At 40.9% G+C, this 11,199-nt stretch overlaps 1 protein-coding gene across 1 annotated transcript; it reads right to left on the reverse strand.

Moving 5' to 3' along the window:
* Positions 1 to 2,247: 2,247 nt before the first annotated feature.
* Positions 2,248 to 6,317, reverse strand: LOC135553664 (peptide YY-like). The gene is made up of 4 exons (XM_064985619.1): positions 6,169 to 6,317; positions 5,134 to 5,321; positions 3,164 to 3,244; positions 2,248 to 2,683 (listed from the first exon to the last, which is right to left on the reverse strand). Exons 2-4 carry the CDS (start codon positions 5,319 to 5,321, stop codon positions 2,659 to 2,661), a joined length of 294 nt encoding a protein of 97 aa, XP_064841691.1. The 5' UTR covers positions 6,169 to 6,317; the 3' UTR covers positions 2,248 to 2,658.
* Between the last annotated feature and the right edge of the window lie 4,882 nt (positions 6,318 to 11,199).

The raw sequence follows: 11,199 nt of genomic DNA on the forward strand, positions 1-11,199 counted from the left end.
ATTATATGATTGGCTTTGAACTAATCACGTGGATTTATGTCATGGCGTGTCTATAATAGTGATGAGTGATTTTTTTTAACTCACAAAAGCTTTGACGAAGGTCGTGATGCCGATACGTAAGGTTATTGAAGATCAGTAATACTATCAAGAGCAGTGTGCGGTTTCCTTTTTCCTTCATCTTGTTCAACTGTTACAATGCACATGCCCAAAAAATATATTGCTCAGATGTGCGAGTGCCTTTTGAATTTTGAGGTCTACAATAGTGTCATTTTTTTATTATAAGGACAGTCCACTTTCACTTTTGTGCTTCAACATACAATATACAAACTAGAAAAGGCAATGTTCCAAAGGTCTGATTCTTACACCTGAGCAATCTCCTCCACACCCCAGATGGAGAGAAAGAGAGAGAGAGAGTATAGTTAGGTGCGGTCTTATAGCCTACATGACATGTGTGATCTTATGGTCCTACTGTACCTTGCCAAAAGTCTGCGTGTGCAGGTGGTGTGCGTGCGTAAGTGTTTGTCTCTGTGTAGGTGTGCGCATTGTGCTGTTTTGCTTGCGGCATGCAACACTATACCACACTATTCACGAATTATATTTTTCCACTAACGAAAATACTGTATTACAAAACAGTCTTCATATTAGTGTGTATTTAGATTTACTTAAATTACTGAAGAGAACCGTTATCTTTGGTGCGTAGCCGATAGCTCACGCCCACATATGGTAGTCAGACAGCACACCTGACGCTGGGGGTCTGCAACCGAGACATAGAGAAACGCATACATAATTTAACATGAAACCAATGCGAAACACAATTATGTAGGTATTGAAAGAAATTGGGTTCGGTTGGGCTATGTCTTGATCCATTTGAGTATATACCTGACTCTGTATCTACATTATCGGAATCATCTACTACTTGACTACTACTATGATGCCCCCACACGCAAACAAAGCACAACGAAAAACACCTCAAATCAAATAGACGATCTGTCATGCATTCCACTGAAAATATATCGTATAATTAAAAACATAAAAACGCAATTCTACATAAACGGACTGCACTAACCTGTTCCGTCTCGTGTTCGCGTCGTTGTCTCCGTTTAATTTGAGATCTCTGAACCTCTACGGATTGGGGCAACGCACTTTTTTTCCTCAATGTGTGCCCCACCAACTACATATGGCCGTTGTGTAGAATAGATATCCTGTCCATGTCTTTAAAACAGTCTTTCTAAACTAGTAAACAAATAATTATTGCACATCCATTTCATGTTTTTACAATAACAATGAAAGGCCTACAAGTCGAGAACACACAAACATTCTTGATACAAATAATTGACCACCATTACACGGATTTACATGAGTCTCATCACATGACCTGTGTGTAATCCTTATTCTTCCAAGGAATATTCCTATTCACCTTTAGGAACAAATGCACATTTGTTTGGGTTAAAGCCACACTCTTAAGTTGTGCAGAGCACGTTTAAAATATCATACACAATGGCGTAAAATGTCCTTATTGCTTTGGTTATGATAGGGTAAGACAGGGCATCTATGAGTCACATTCCTCAGAAATCATGGGTAAGTGCAACATGAGCAAATGGAAATCTTACATATTGTGGCTTAAATGGAACTGAATGGTCAAGATGTCAATCTATCAAAAATGCTATAATTCCATATTCTCTTCAACTCAAGCAACACGTGCGCTAAGCAAATGGTACTTAAATTATGCATACACAATATGTTATGATTAAACTATGTAAAATATATGAATATATCATATTAAAATATATGATTAAACTATATGTACTCCATTGTAATATATGTGTTACAGAAAATCAGTGTTTACTCATTCAATCAGCGTTCACATTGTATTCACTCCGCACTCGTGATCATGTCAGGAACCTGCCTTACAGGAGTGACATCTACCGGAGGAAGATAAGTATTACAGCGAAGAGCAATCATTTGCATATTTATCAAGAGGATACATCAGGGTAAGGCAGCATTTACATAGCCTGATGTCCAGTACTTGCATCAGACACAGCAGATGTCTGATTTTTAAGCCGGCTAGTAGAAGTCACCCAATAGCCTTACGGTGACATGGTTGGGGAAAGTCCTCACAGAGGGTGTTATCTATTTTCAACTGGAATGAATGTCTTCTGCTCATCAATACATTCTTTTAATCCAAGAGATCCTTTTAAAACGCCACAATCATTTTGACTGTAAGAACGAATGAGACACAATCATCTCTCTTGTCATAGTCATCCATCAAACTTTAATCACACACAAAGCATTTATACAGTTCCAACCATAAAAGAGCATACTCTGTTAAGACTCTGTTAATACAGCATTGCAGGTTACACATATGATTTCATCAAATCATTATATATTTTTTATTTTATATCTTAAATCAACTATTCATTATGTACAATTGTCTTCGTGTGAGGAAGTGAGGCTGGGACTTTGAGTGAGAAGTCTGAGAGAGAGAGAGAAAGAGGGGGAAAGGAGGGTTAGGTATATACGGTTGATTTTTACATTATCTTAAGGTCCTGTGATGGTCATTGGTTGTGGCCAGGGGTCAGAGGGGGTGGCGGTTGTGGGAGGCACTGGTCGGCCTCTCCAGGTGTTGGTGGACACCTGGAGAGAATGCCCAATGAGGAATCACCACACGTAGGAGTCGTCATATCTGGAGATGGAACAGAGGAAAGAGGGTGTGAGGGAGAGAGAGAGAGACAGAGGAGAGAACAATGAGTCCTGTGGAAATTAACCTTTGGCTTCACTCCCGGGCTACCCAAAGTCAGACCTACTAAAAGCTGTGCATGCCAGTCTTTTTCTGTACAGTAGGTGTCTGTAGCTGATAAAGTGGCCATTCTTTGACACTACCCTATTGATGTAACCCCAAGAAACAAAGAGATACCAGTCTTTTTCTGTACAGTAGGTGTCTGTAGCTGATAAAGTGGCCATTCTTTGACACTACCCTATTGATGTAACCCCAAGAAACAAAGAGATACCAGTCTTTTTCTGTACAGTAGGTGTCTGTAGCTGATAAAGTGGCCATTCTTTGACACTACCCTATTGATGTAACCCCAAGAAACAAAGAGATACCAGTCTTTGCACCTTCTGTTGAAATTGCATTGTCCTTTTTTGATATCTTTGATGGACTGACCTTGATCTCTGGTCTCTCTCTGCGTTGTTGCCGAACAGCAACTCTGACATCACTCCCTCCTGGGTGGACCTCTTTCCATACCTAGAAAAAAGAAAGAACGAGAGAGAGCGAGAGAGAGAGAGCGAGAGAGAGAGAGAAGACCGTCAAACTTCCACTCCACTCTAAGCATGCTGCAGGAGTACCCCACTTCTCGATGACAGGTAGAACATTTTGCTGTCTGAATGTGTCTCAAGGTGCCACGGCAGCTGTCAGAGGTGTGTGTAATGGGAGAGGGGTGATGTAATTATGTGTATGTTTGAAACTTGAGCATGTCAGCCCACAAACTCCTACAGACACTGGGGCCACCAGACAAGGCCAATTAGAACCGATCGTGAGTCAGAGCTCCTTTCCTCTGAACAGAGGCTGTTCGAGGCCTTTCTTGCTCAACTACCAAAGATAATGAGGGTTTTAAATAGCATGATAATGTAGTTCTCTGTTGTAAGGTAGGTTATAGACTACGCTTGGATTATTCGGGCAAAATCAAATAGTTTTTCCCTTTCCTGTGTGTTTGTCTGTTTTTGTATGAGCACTCACTGTGCAGACAATGTCTGTACAAACGATCAATTTCTCTTTGAAATTGAAATTGGAAGTTGAATATCTCAGCGGGATTTGCTTCCTCTGTGGGGAAAAAGTTTTTTTGAGTGGAATATGTTCCCGTTCCCCATCATGCCACCTAACCTGGCATTCATAATGGCTGTGCAATTTTACACTCCAATTCAACCCCACTAGGCACTCCAAAGTGATACCGGTGAATCGGAGGTATGCATGATCAGCCATGCCTTCTAAGAAAGCGACCGAGGCAATCACACCTGCTCCATAGACAGCCGGTTGTAACAAGACGTATAAGGGAACTAATCATTGTCAGACCACGCACTCATCTTTCCACTTAGAAACCACTTTGTGAGAATGCAGAAGACATCATTACTGTTATATATTTTGGATTCCCGGAAAATCAGTGCTCTTGCAGCAGGTAAAGCTTCTCTAATGTTTCAAATGAGCATTTCCGATTGGTCGTTCACATTTGGCGGCAGGTAGCCTAACGGTTAAGAGCGTTGGGCCAGTAACTGAAAGGTCACTGGTTTGAACCCCCCCAAGCTGACCAGGTAGAAAATCTGCCTATGTGCCCTTGAGCAAGGCACTTAATCCGAATTGCACCTGGAAGTCACTCTGAAAAGAGTGTCTGCTAAATGACTAAAATGTCAAATGTAGTCCAATGTGTTATTATGGCAGACAAGAAGAACAAACTCCACTAAGTGTCGTTCCTCTTGGACTATGTAGTTCTGATCTACACTATTCCAGGATATTATTGGTCATCATCCAGGCCATTGTGATATTATGAAAACTTAAATGTGGATGCTATATGATAACGGATTTACAAAAGAGTAAACCTGTTTCCCCTCTAAATTGAATGTAAGAGGGTTGGATATGTTTTCTTAAAGATCAAATGGCCTATTTGAATATCATGAATAATATCAGGTGTGCCTGATCCAGTGCCATATCAGCAATAAGACAGAGACCACCTATTCAACCCAGACATCACCACATCAATATAGAATATGTTATATGGAACCTGCCTGCACACAGAAATCCATAATCGGATTTGGAGACTTCACACGGGTCTGTCTTCACCGGTTTTATTGCTATGGCATTATTTATAGGAGGAGGGCCTAAAGCTTTTTGAGAGTGCCCTGTAATAAAATGTTGAAAATAAATATCATGGTGTATGGAACATTAAGAGGCAACAATAAGAGCAGAAAACTCAGGGGCCACTGTCACAGTAGACGATTTAACCTAGTCCGGAATCAATGAAATACAGCTCCATTTGCCATAAAATAAAACGAGGTATGTGGTTTATAACTTAATAGAAAACATTTCCCTTGATGTTAGGACTAGGAATAAATAGAATTCAAAAAGCAAACGCTGCTGTGTACCTCTGTCTCGTGATGAGATTGATGTAGTGTCTGAGCGCGGTGTAGTATTTGGCTAGCTCTTCGGGAGCCGCGTCTTCTCCGGGGTTCTCCGGTTTAGGTGGGTAAGCGTCCACGAAAGTCCCGAGACACACCAGCACGCACAACACCAAGGCGACCAAGACGGTCCAGGGTTTCAGCATAACGGCCATCTGTTGTCAGGAGAATGGGGTTAGGGAGCACGCGATTTTATCATTTAACAAAGCCTCAACCGAGCTCAATAATATAGCCAACATTACACCAATTTCATAGATCAGCAGTCATCCTAACAAAAACATGTTTTAGAAGGTTAACATCAGGCGCAATGATGTCGACCTGTTAGTAGTAGATCATTTCGATCCTGCATTATTATTTAATGAATTCTGCATTTTCTGTAGGCTACTGAATGCGTATTGAGAGCAAGTTACAGTACAAGCTAATTATCCATGTTTGATTACTAATTCGAACTCACATCTAAATAATTACCGACAAAAGTAATAGGAATGAGTTTGAAAGGGAAAAAGCAAACAAGTAAAAACAGCAGAAAGAATTTGGTCAAATCTGACCAATTATATTATATTTCCCCTTTGAAACATGTTTTTGCTATAATTCACTAGTCATTGCTAAAATAGTAGCTTGTTCAACATGAACATGATTTATTATGCTATTGTCAACTATTTGCAACTGTTATAGGAATGCATGTTGTGCCTGCAGAATTCACGACTTTATCCAAATTTCATTTGCGCAACTTTTAGCTGTCCATGGTTCTGAAAAGCATGTTCTAGTATTTTCTAGTATTTTCAAACCAACTCCTGTTGGAGAAACAATTCTAACTGTATGTTGCAACATGCAGACCATTGCTATAGGTGATCGGACCAATCACATTTTTTCAATGACGAACTGCACAAATAACTACTCATTTTTTTTAATGTCCAAATATGCAAAGAAATTTAAGCTTAAAGGTAATACAAGCAAAACTAGCAAACATTTAGAATGCACAAGACTAAAAGTTGTACTTACTTTGAGAAGACTTGACGTGAGAGACAGGTAGTTAAGACAAGTGGTGTCTGCGTCCAGCAGCGTGGATTCTATTGCTTGGCTTCTTGCAATGTTCCTTTTTCAACGGGTGTCTTTGCAGCAAATCGCTGGTCTTTTGTTTCACTCCAACACAAGGGGGTTTATATACCCATCGTCGCCTCGTCAACGAGGTGGGACGGGTGGCTGTGATGTGATGGTTAGAAGGAGGATGGGGGCATAATACCGACGTCACCTGACGATTAACATAATTTGTTACTAATGCATCACCCTCGTCGAACTATGTGGGGAAACGCAATTGGAATCTCTGACGTATGCTATAAGGACAGTGGGGCAATTTGGATCACACCTGTCCTATTGACATTGACAAACCAATGGAATGCTGTCAAACTATTTGGATGGACGGTGTCAAACATAGCTAAATGGTAATAAGCTTCAAACAGGTCATCATTAGGCCTTCACTCATTCTTTCACAATTTCCAATGGATATCTTGGTTAAAACAGCAGCGAACATATAGGTCCGGGCCTCGACATATACGGATAACACTGATCAGTAGGCTAAATTAATATGGCCTACTATTATTATTATTTAAAAGGGAGAAAACTCCCTATAGGTCAGAAAGTGAAATGTACGCATTGGAGTGTGAGGTGGGAGTAGCCTCATCCAGTAACCACCAGGTGGCAGTCCTATTGGTACGGTAGTGCCCTGAAAGTCAAGCACCACAGGCGGAAATACATTTTTTTTGCATCTACCTCTCAAAATTGCATCTACCTCAATTTTGATATTTGTTGGTACTTTGGTCCATTAATATTAGTATTTTCAAAAAGTATAATTGAAAGTGTTAAAAAAAACATGATGCAAATGTATCTTTTCTACAGTTCATCATACTACTGCCGTGTATTTATTTAATTTGTATTTCACCTTTATTTAACCAGGTAGGCCAGTTGAGGAAAAGTTCTCATTTACAACTGCGACCTGGCCAAGATAAAGCAGAGCAATGCGTCACAAACAACAACACAGAGTTACACATGGAATAAACAAGCGTACAGTCAATAACACAATAGAAAAAAAGAAAGTCTATATACAGTGTGTGCAAATGGCATGAGGATGGCATAGTAGCGAAGTAATTACAATTTAGAAAATTAACAATGGATTGATAGATGAGCAGATGATGATGTGCAAGTAGAAATACTGGTGTGCAAAGGAGCAGAAAAGTAAATAAAACAATATGGGGATGAGGTAGGTAGATTAGGTGGGCTATTTACAGATGGGCTATGTAGAGCTGCTGCGATTGGTTAGCTGCTCACATAGCTGATGTTTAAAGTTAGTAAGGGAAATATAAGTCTCCAGCTTCAGCAATTTTTTTCAATTCATTTCAGTCCTTGGCAGCAGAGAACTGGAAGGAAAGGTGGCAAAAGGTTGTGGCTTTGGGGATGACCAGTGAGATATACCTGCTGGAGCGCTTGCTACGGGTGGGTGTTGTTATCGTGACCAGTAAGCTGAGATGAGGCAGAGCTTTATCTAGCATAGACTTAGTGGGTCTGGCGATGAATGAATATGTAGCGAGGGTCAGCCGACTAGAGCATACAGGTTGCAGTGGTGGGTGGCATAAGGGGCTTTGGTGACAAAACAAATGAAGAGCATACACTTGGTTTTACTAGGGTTTAAGAGCAGTTGGAGGCCACGGAAGGAGTGTTGTATGGCATTGAAGCTCGTTTGGAGGTTAGTTAACATAGTCTCCAATGAAGGGCCAGATGTATACAGAATGGTGTTGTCTGCGTAGAGGTGGATCAGTGAATCCCCCGCAGCAAGAGCTACATCATATATATACAGAGAAGAGAGTCGGCTCGAGAATTGAACCCTGTGGTACCCCCATAGAGACGGCCAGAGGTCCGGACAACAGGCCCTCCGATTTGACACACTGAACTTTATGTGAGAAGTAGTTGGTGAACCAGGTGAGGCAGTCATTTGAGAAACCAAAGGCTGTTGAGTCTGCCGATAAGAATATGGTGATTGACAGAGTCGAAAGCCTTGGCCAGGTTGATGAAGATGACTGCACAGTACTGTCTTTATTGATGGCGATTATGATATCGTTTAGTACCTTGAGCATGGCTGAGGTGCACCCGTGACCAGCTCGAAAACCGGATTGCACAGCGGAGAAGGTACGGTGGGATTCGAAATGGTCAGTGATCTGTTTATTAACTTAGATTCCGAAGATTTTAGAAAGGCAGGGCAGGATGGATATAGGTCTAAAACATTTTGGGTCTAAAGTGTCACCCCCTTTGAAGAGGGGGATGCCCGCTGCAGCTTTCCAATCTTTAGGGATCTCAGACAATACGAAAGAGAGGTTGAACAGACTGGTAATAGGGGTTGCAACAATGGCGGCAGATAATTTTAGATAGAGAGGGTCCAGATTGTCTAACCCAGCTGATTTGTACGGGTTGAGGTTTTGCAGCTCTTTCAGAACATCTGCTATCTGGATTTGGGTGAGGGAGAAGCTGGGGAGGCTTGGGCAAGTGGCTGCGGGGGTTACAGTGCTGTTGGCCGGGGTTGGGGTAGCCAGGAGGAAAGCATGGCCAGCCGTAGAGAAATGCTTATTGAAATTCTCGATTATCATGGATTTATCGGTGGTGACAGTGTTTCCTAACTTCAGTGCAATGGGCAGCTGGGAGGAGGTGCTCTTATTCTCCATGGACTTTACAGTGTCCCAGAACTTTTTGGAGTTAGAGCTACAGGTGATTGTGGTGATGGTGATTGTGTCTAAATAGGCTTTTGGCCTTTGGTAGTCTTAATTCAGTGGTGTACTTGTCTTTAAATGCCATTTCTTGAAAGTCAGACTCTTCCCACAGGCCAACATATTTTTCAGAAGCATCTGCCTTCACCAAATTGTATATGGTTATCCTTAGATATATTCCTCAGACTGGCCCAGAGAGACTTGTTGATATGTTGTACATTTTTTATTCCAGACAACATTTTATGTGAAAAAACATGCCAAAACTGCATTTTCAATATATATATCTTTCGTATTTTACAGATGGAAAAATGAAAAAAGTATTTATCCACAATCTTCTCTGGACAAGTCTGGTCCTGTAGTGTCTTAACAAAATGAACCAAAAATATTTAGGCTGACTACATTTGGTGTCCAGAAAATTGCATTTGCGCAGTTTGCAAAACAGTGGAAAAAAAGTATGTGAACCCTTTGGAATTACCTGTACTTCGGCATAAATTGGTCATAAAATTTGATCTGATCTTCATCTAAGTCACAACAATAGACAAACATGGTCTGCTTAAATTAATAACACACAAACAATTATTTTCATGTCTTTATTGAACACACCATTTAAACATTCACAGGGTAGGGTGGAAAAAGTACAGTGCCTTGCGAAAGTATTCGGCCCCCTTGAACTTTGCGACCTTTTCCCACATTTCAGGCTTCAAACATAAAGATATAAAACTGTATTTTTTTGTGAAGAATCAACAACAAGTGGGACACAATCATGAAGTGGAACGACATTTATTGGATATTTCAAACTTTTTTAACAAATCAAAAACTGAAAAATTAGGCGTGCAAAATTATTCAGCCCCTTTACTTTCAGTGCAGCAAACTCTCTCCAGAAGTTCAGTGAGGATCTCTGAATGATCCAATGTTGACCTAAATGACTAATGATGATAAATACAATCCACCTGTGTGTAATCAAGTCTCTGTATAAATGCACCTGCACTGTGATAGTCTCAGAGGTCCGTTAAAAGCGCAGAGAGCATCATGAAGAACAAGGAACACACCAGGCAGGTCCGAGATACTGTTGTGAAGAAGTTTAAAGCCGGATTTGGATACAAAAAGATTTCCCAAGTTTTAAACATCCCAAGGAGCACTGCGCAAGCGATAATATTGAAATGGAAGGAGTATCAGACCACTGCAAATCTACCAAGACCTGGCCGTCCCTCTAAACTTTCAGCTCATACAAGGAGAAGACTGATCAGAGATGCAGCCAAGAGGCCCATGATCACTCTGGATGAACTGCAGAGATCTACAGCTGAGGTGGGAGACTCTGTCCATAGGACAACAATCAGTCGTATATTGCACAAATATGGCCTTTATGGAAGAGTGGCAAGAAGAAAGCCATTTCTTAAAGATATCCATAAAAAGTGTTGTTTAAAGTTTGCCACAAGCCACCTGGGAGACACACCAAACATGTGGAAGAAGGTGCTCTGGTCAGATGAAACCAAAATTGAACTTTTTGGCAACAATGCAAAACGTTATGTTTGGCGTAAAAGCGACACAGCTCATCACCCTGAACACACCATACCCACTGTCAAACATGGTGGTGGCAGCATCATGGTTTGGGCCTGCTTTTCTTCAGCAGGGACAGGGAAGATGGTTAAAATTGATGGGAAGATGGATGGAGCCAAATACAGGACCATTCTGGAAGAAAACCTGATGGAGTCTGCAAAACACCTGAGACTGGGACGGAGATTTGTCTTCCAACAAGACAATGATCCAAAACATAAAGCAAAATCTACAATGGAATGGTTCAAAAATAAACATATCCAGGTGTTAGAATGGCCAAGTCAAAGTCCAGACCTGAATCCAATCGAGAATCTGTGGAAAGAACTGAAAACTACTGTTCACAAATGCTCTCCATCCAACCTCACTGAGCTCGAGCTGTTTTACAAGGAGGAATGGGAAAAAAATTTAGTCTCTCGATGTGCAAAACTGATAGAGACATACTCCATCGCAGCAACAGGTGGCGCTACAAAGTATTAACTTAAGGGGGCTGAATAATTTTGCATGCCCAATTTTTCAGTTTTTGATTTGTTAAAAAAGTTTGAAATATCCAATAAATGTCGTTCCACTTCATGATTGTGTCCCACTTGTTGTTGATTCTTCACAAAAAATACAGTTTTATATCTTTATGTTTGAAACCTGAAATGTGGCAAAAGGTCGCAAAGTTCAAGGGGGCCGAATACTTTCGCAAGGCACTGTAGGTTTTACATCTGTCTTTTATTAACAGAAA

The sequence above is a fragment of the Oncorhynchus masou genome, chromosome 14 (genome assembly GCF_036934945.1).
Source record: "Oncorhynchus masou masou isolate Uvic2021 chromosome 14, UVic_Omas_1.1, whole genome shotgun sequence".
NCBI lineage: Eukaryota > Metazoa > Chordata > Actinopteri > Salmoniformes > Salmonidae > Oncorhynchus > Oncorhynchus masou.

Bases quoted from the DNA above. Each gene is read 5' to 3' on its own strand.
- LOC135553664 (XM_064985619.1), bottom strand. From the start codon at position 5,321: ATGGCCGTTATGCTGAAACCCTGGACCGTCTTGGTCGCCTTGGTGTTG. The intron at 3,245-5,133 runs GTACACAGCAGC...TCTTTTTTCTAG, and splicing joins AATCTCATCACGAGACAGAG to GTATGGAAAGAGGTCCACCC. The intron at 2,684-3,163 runs GTCAGTCCATCA...TTCCATCTCCAG, and splicing joins GAGAGAGACCAGAGATCAAG to ATATGACGACTCCTACGTGT.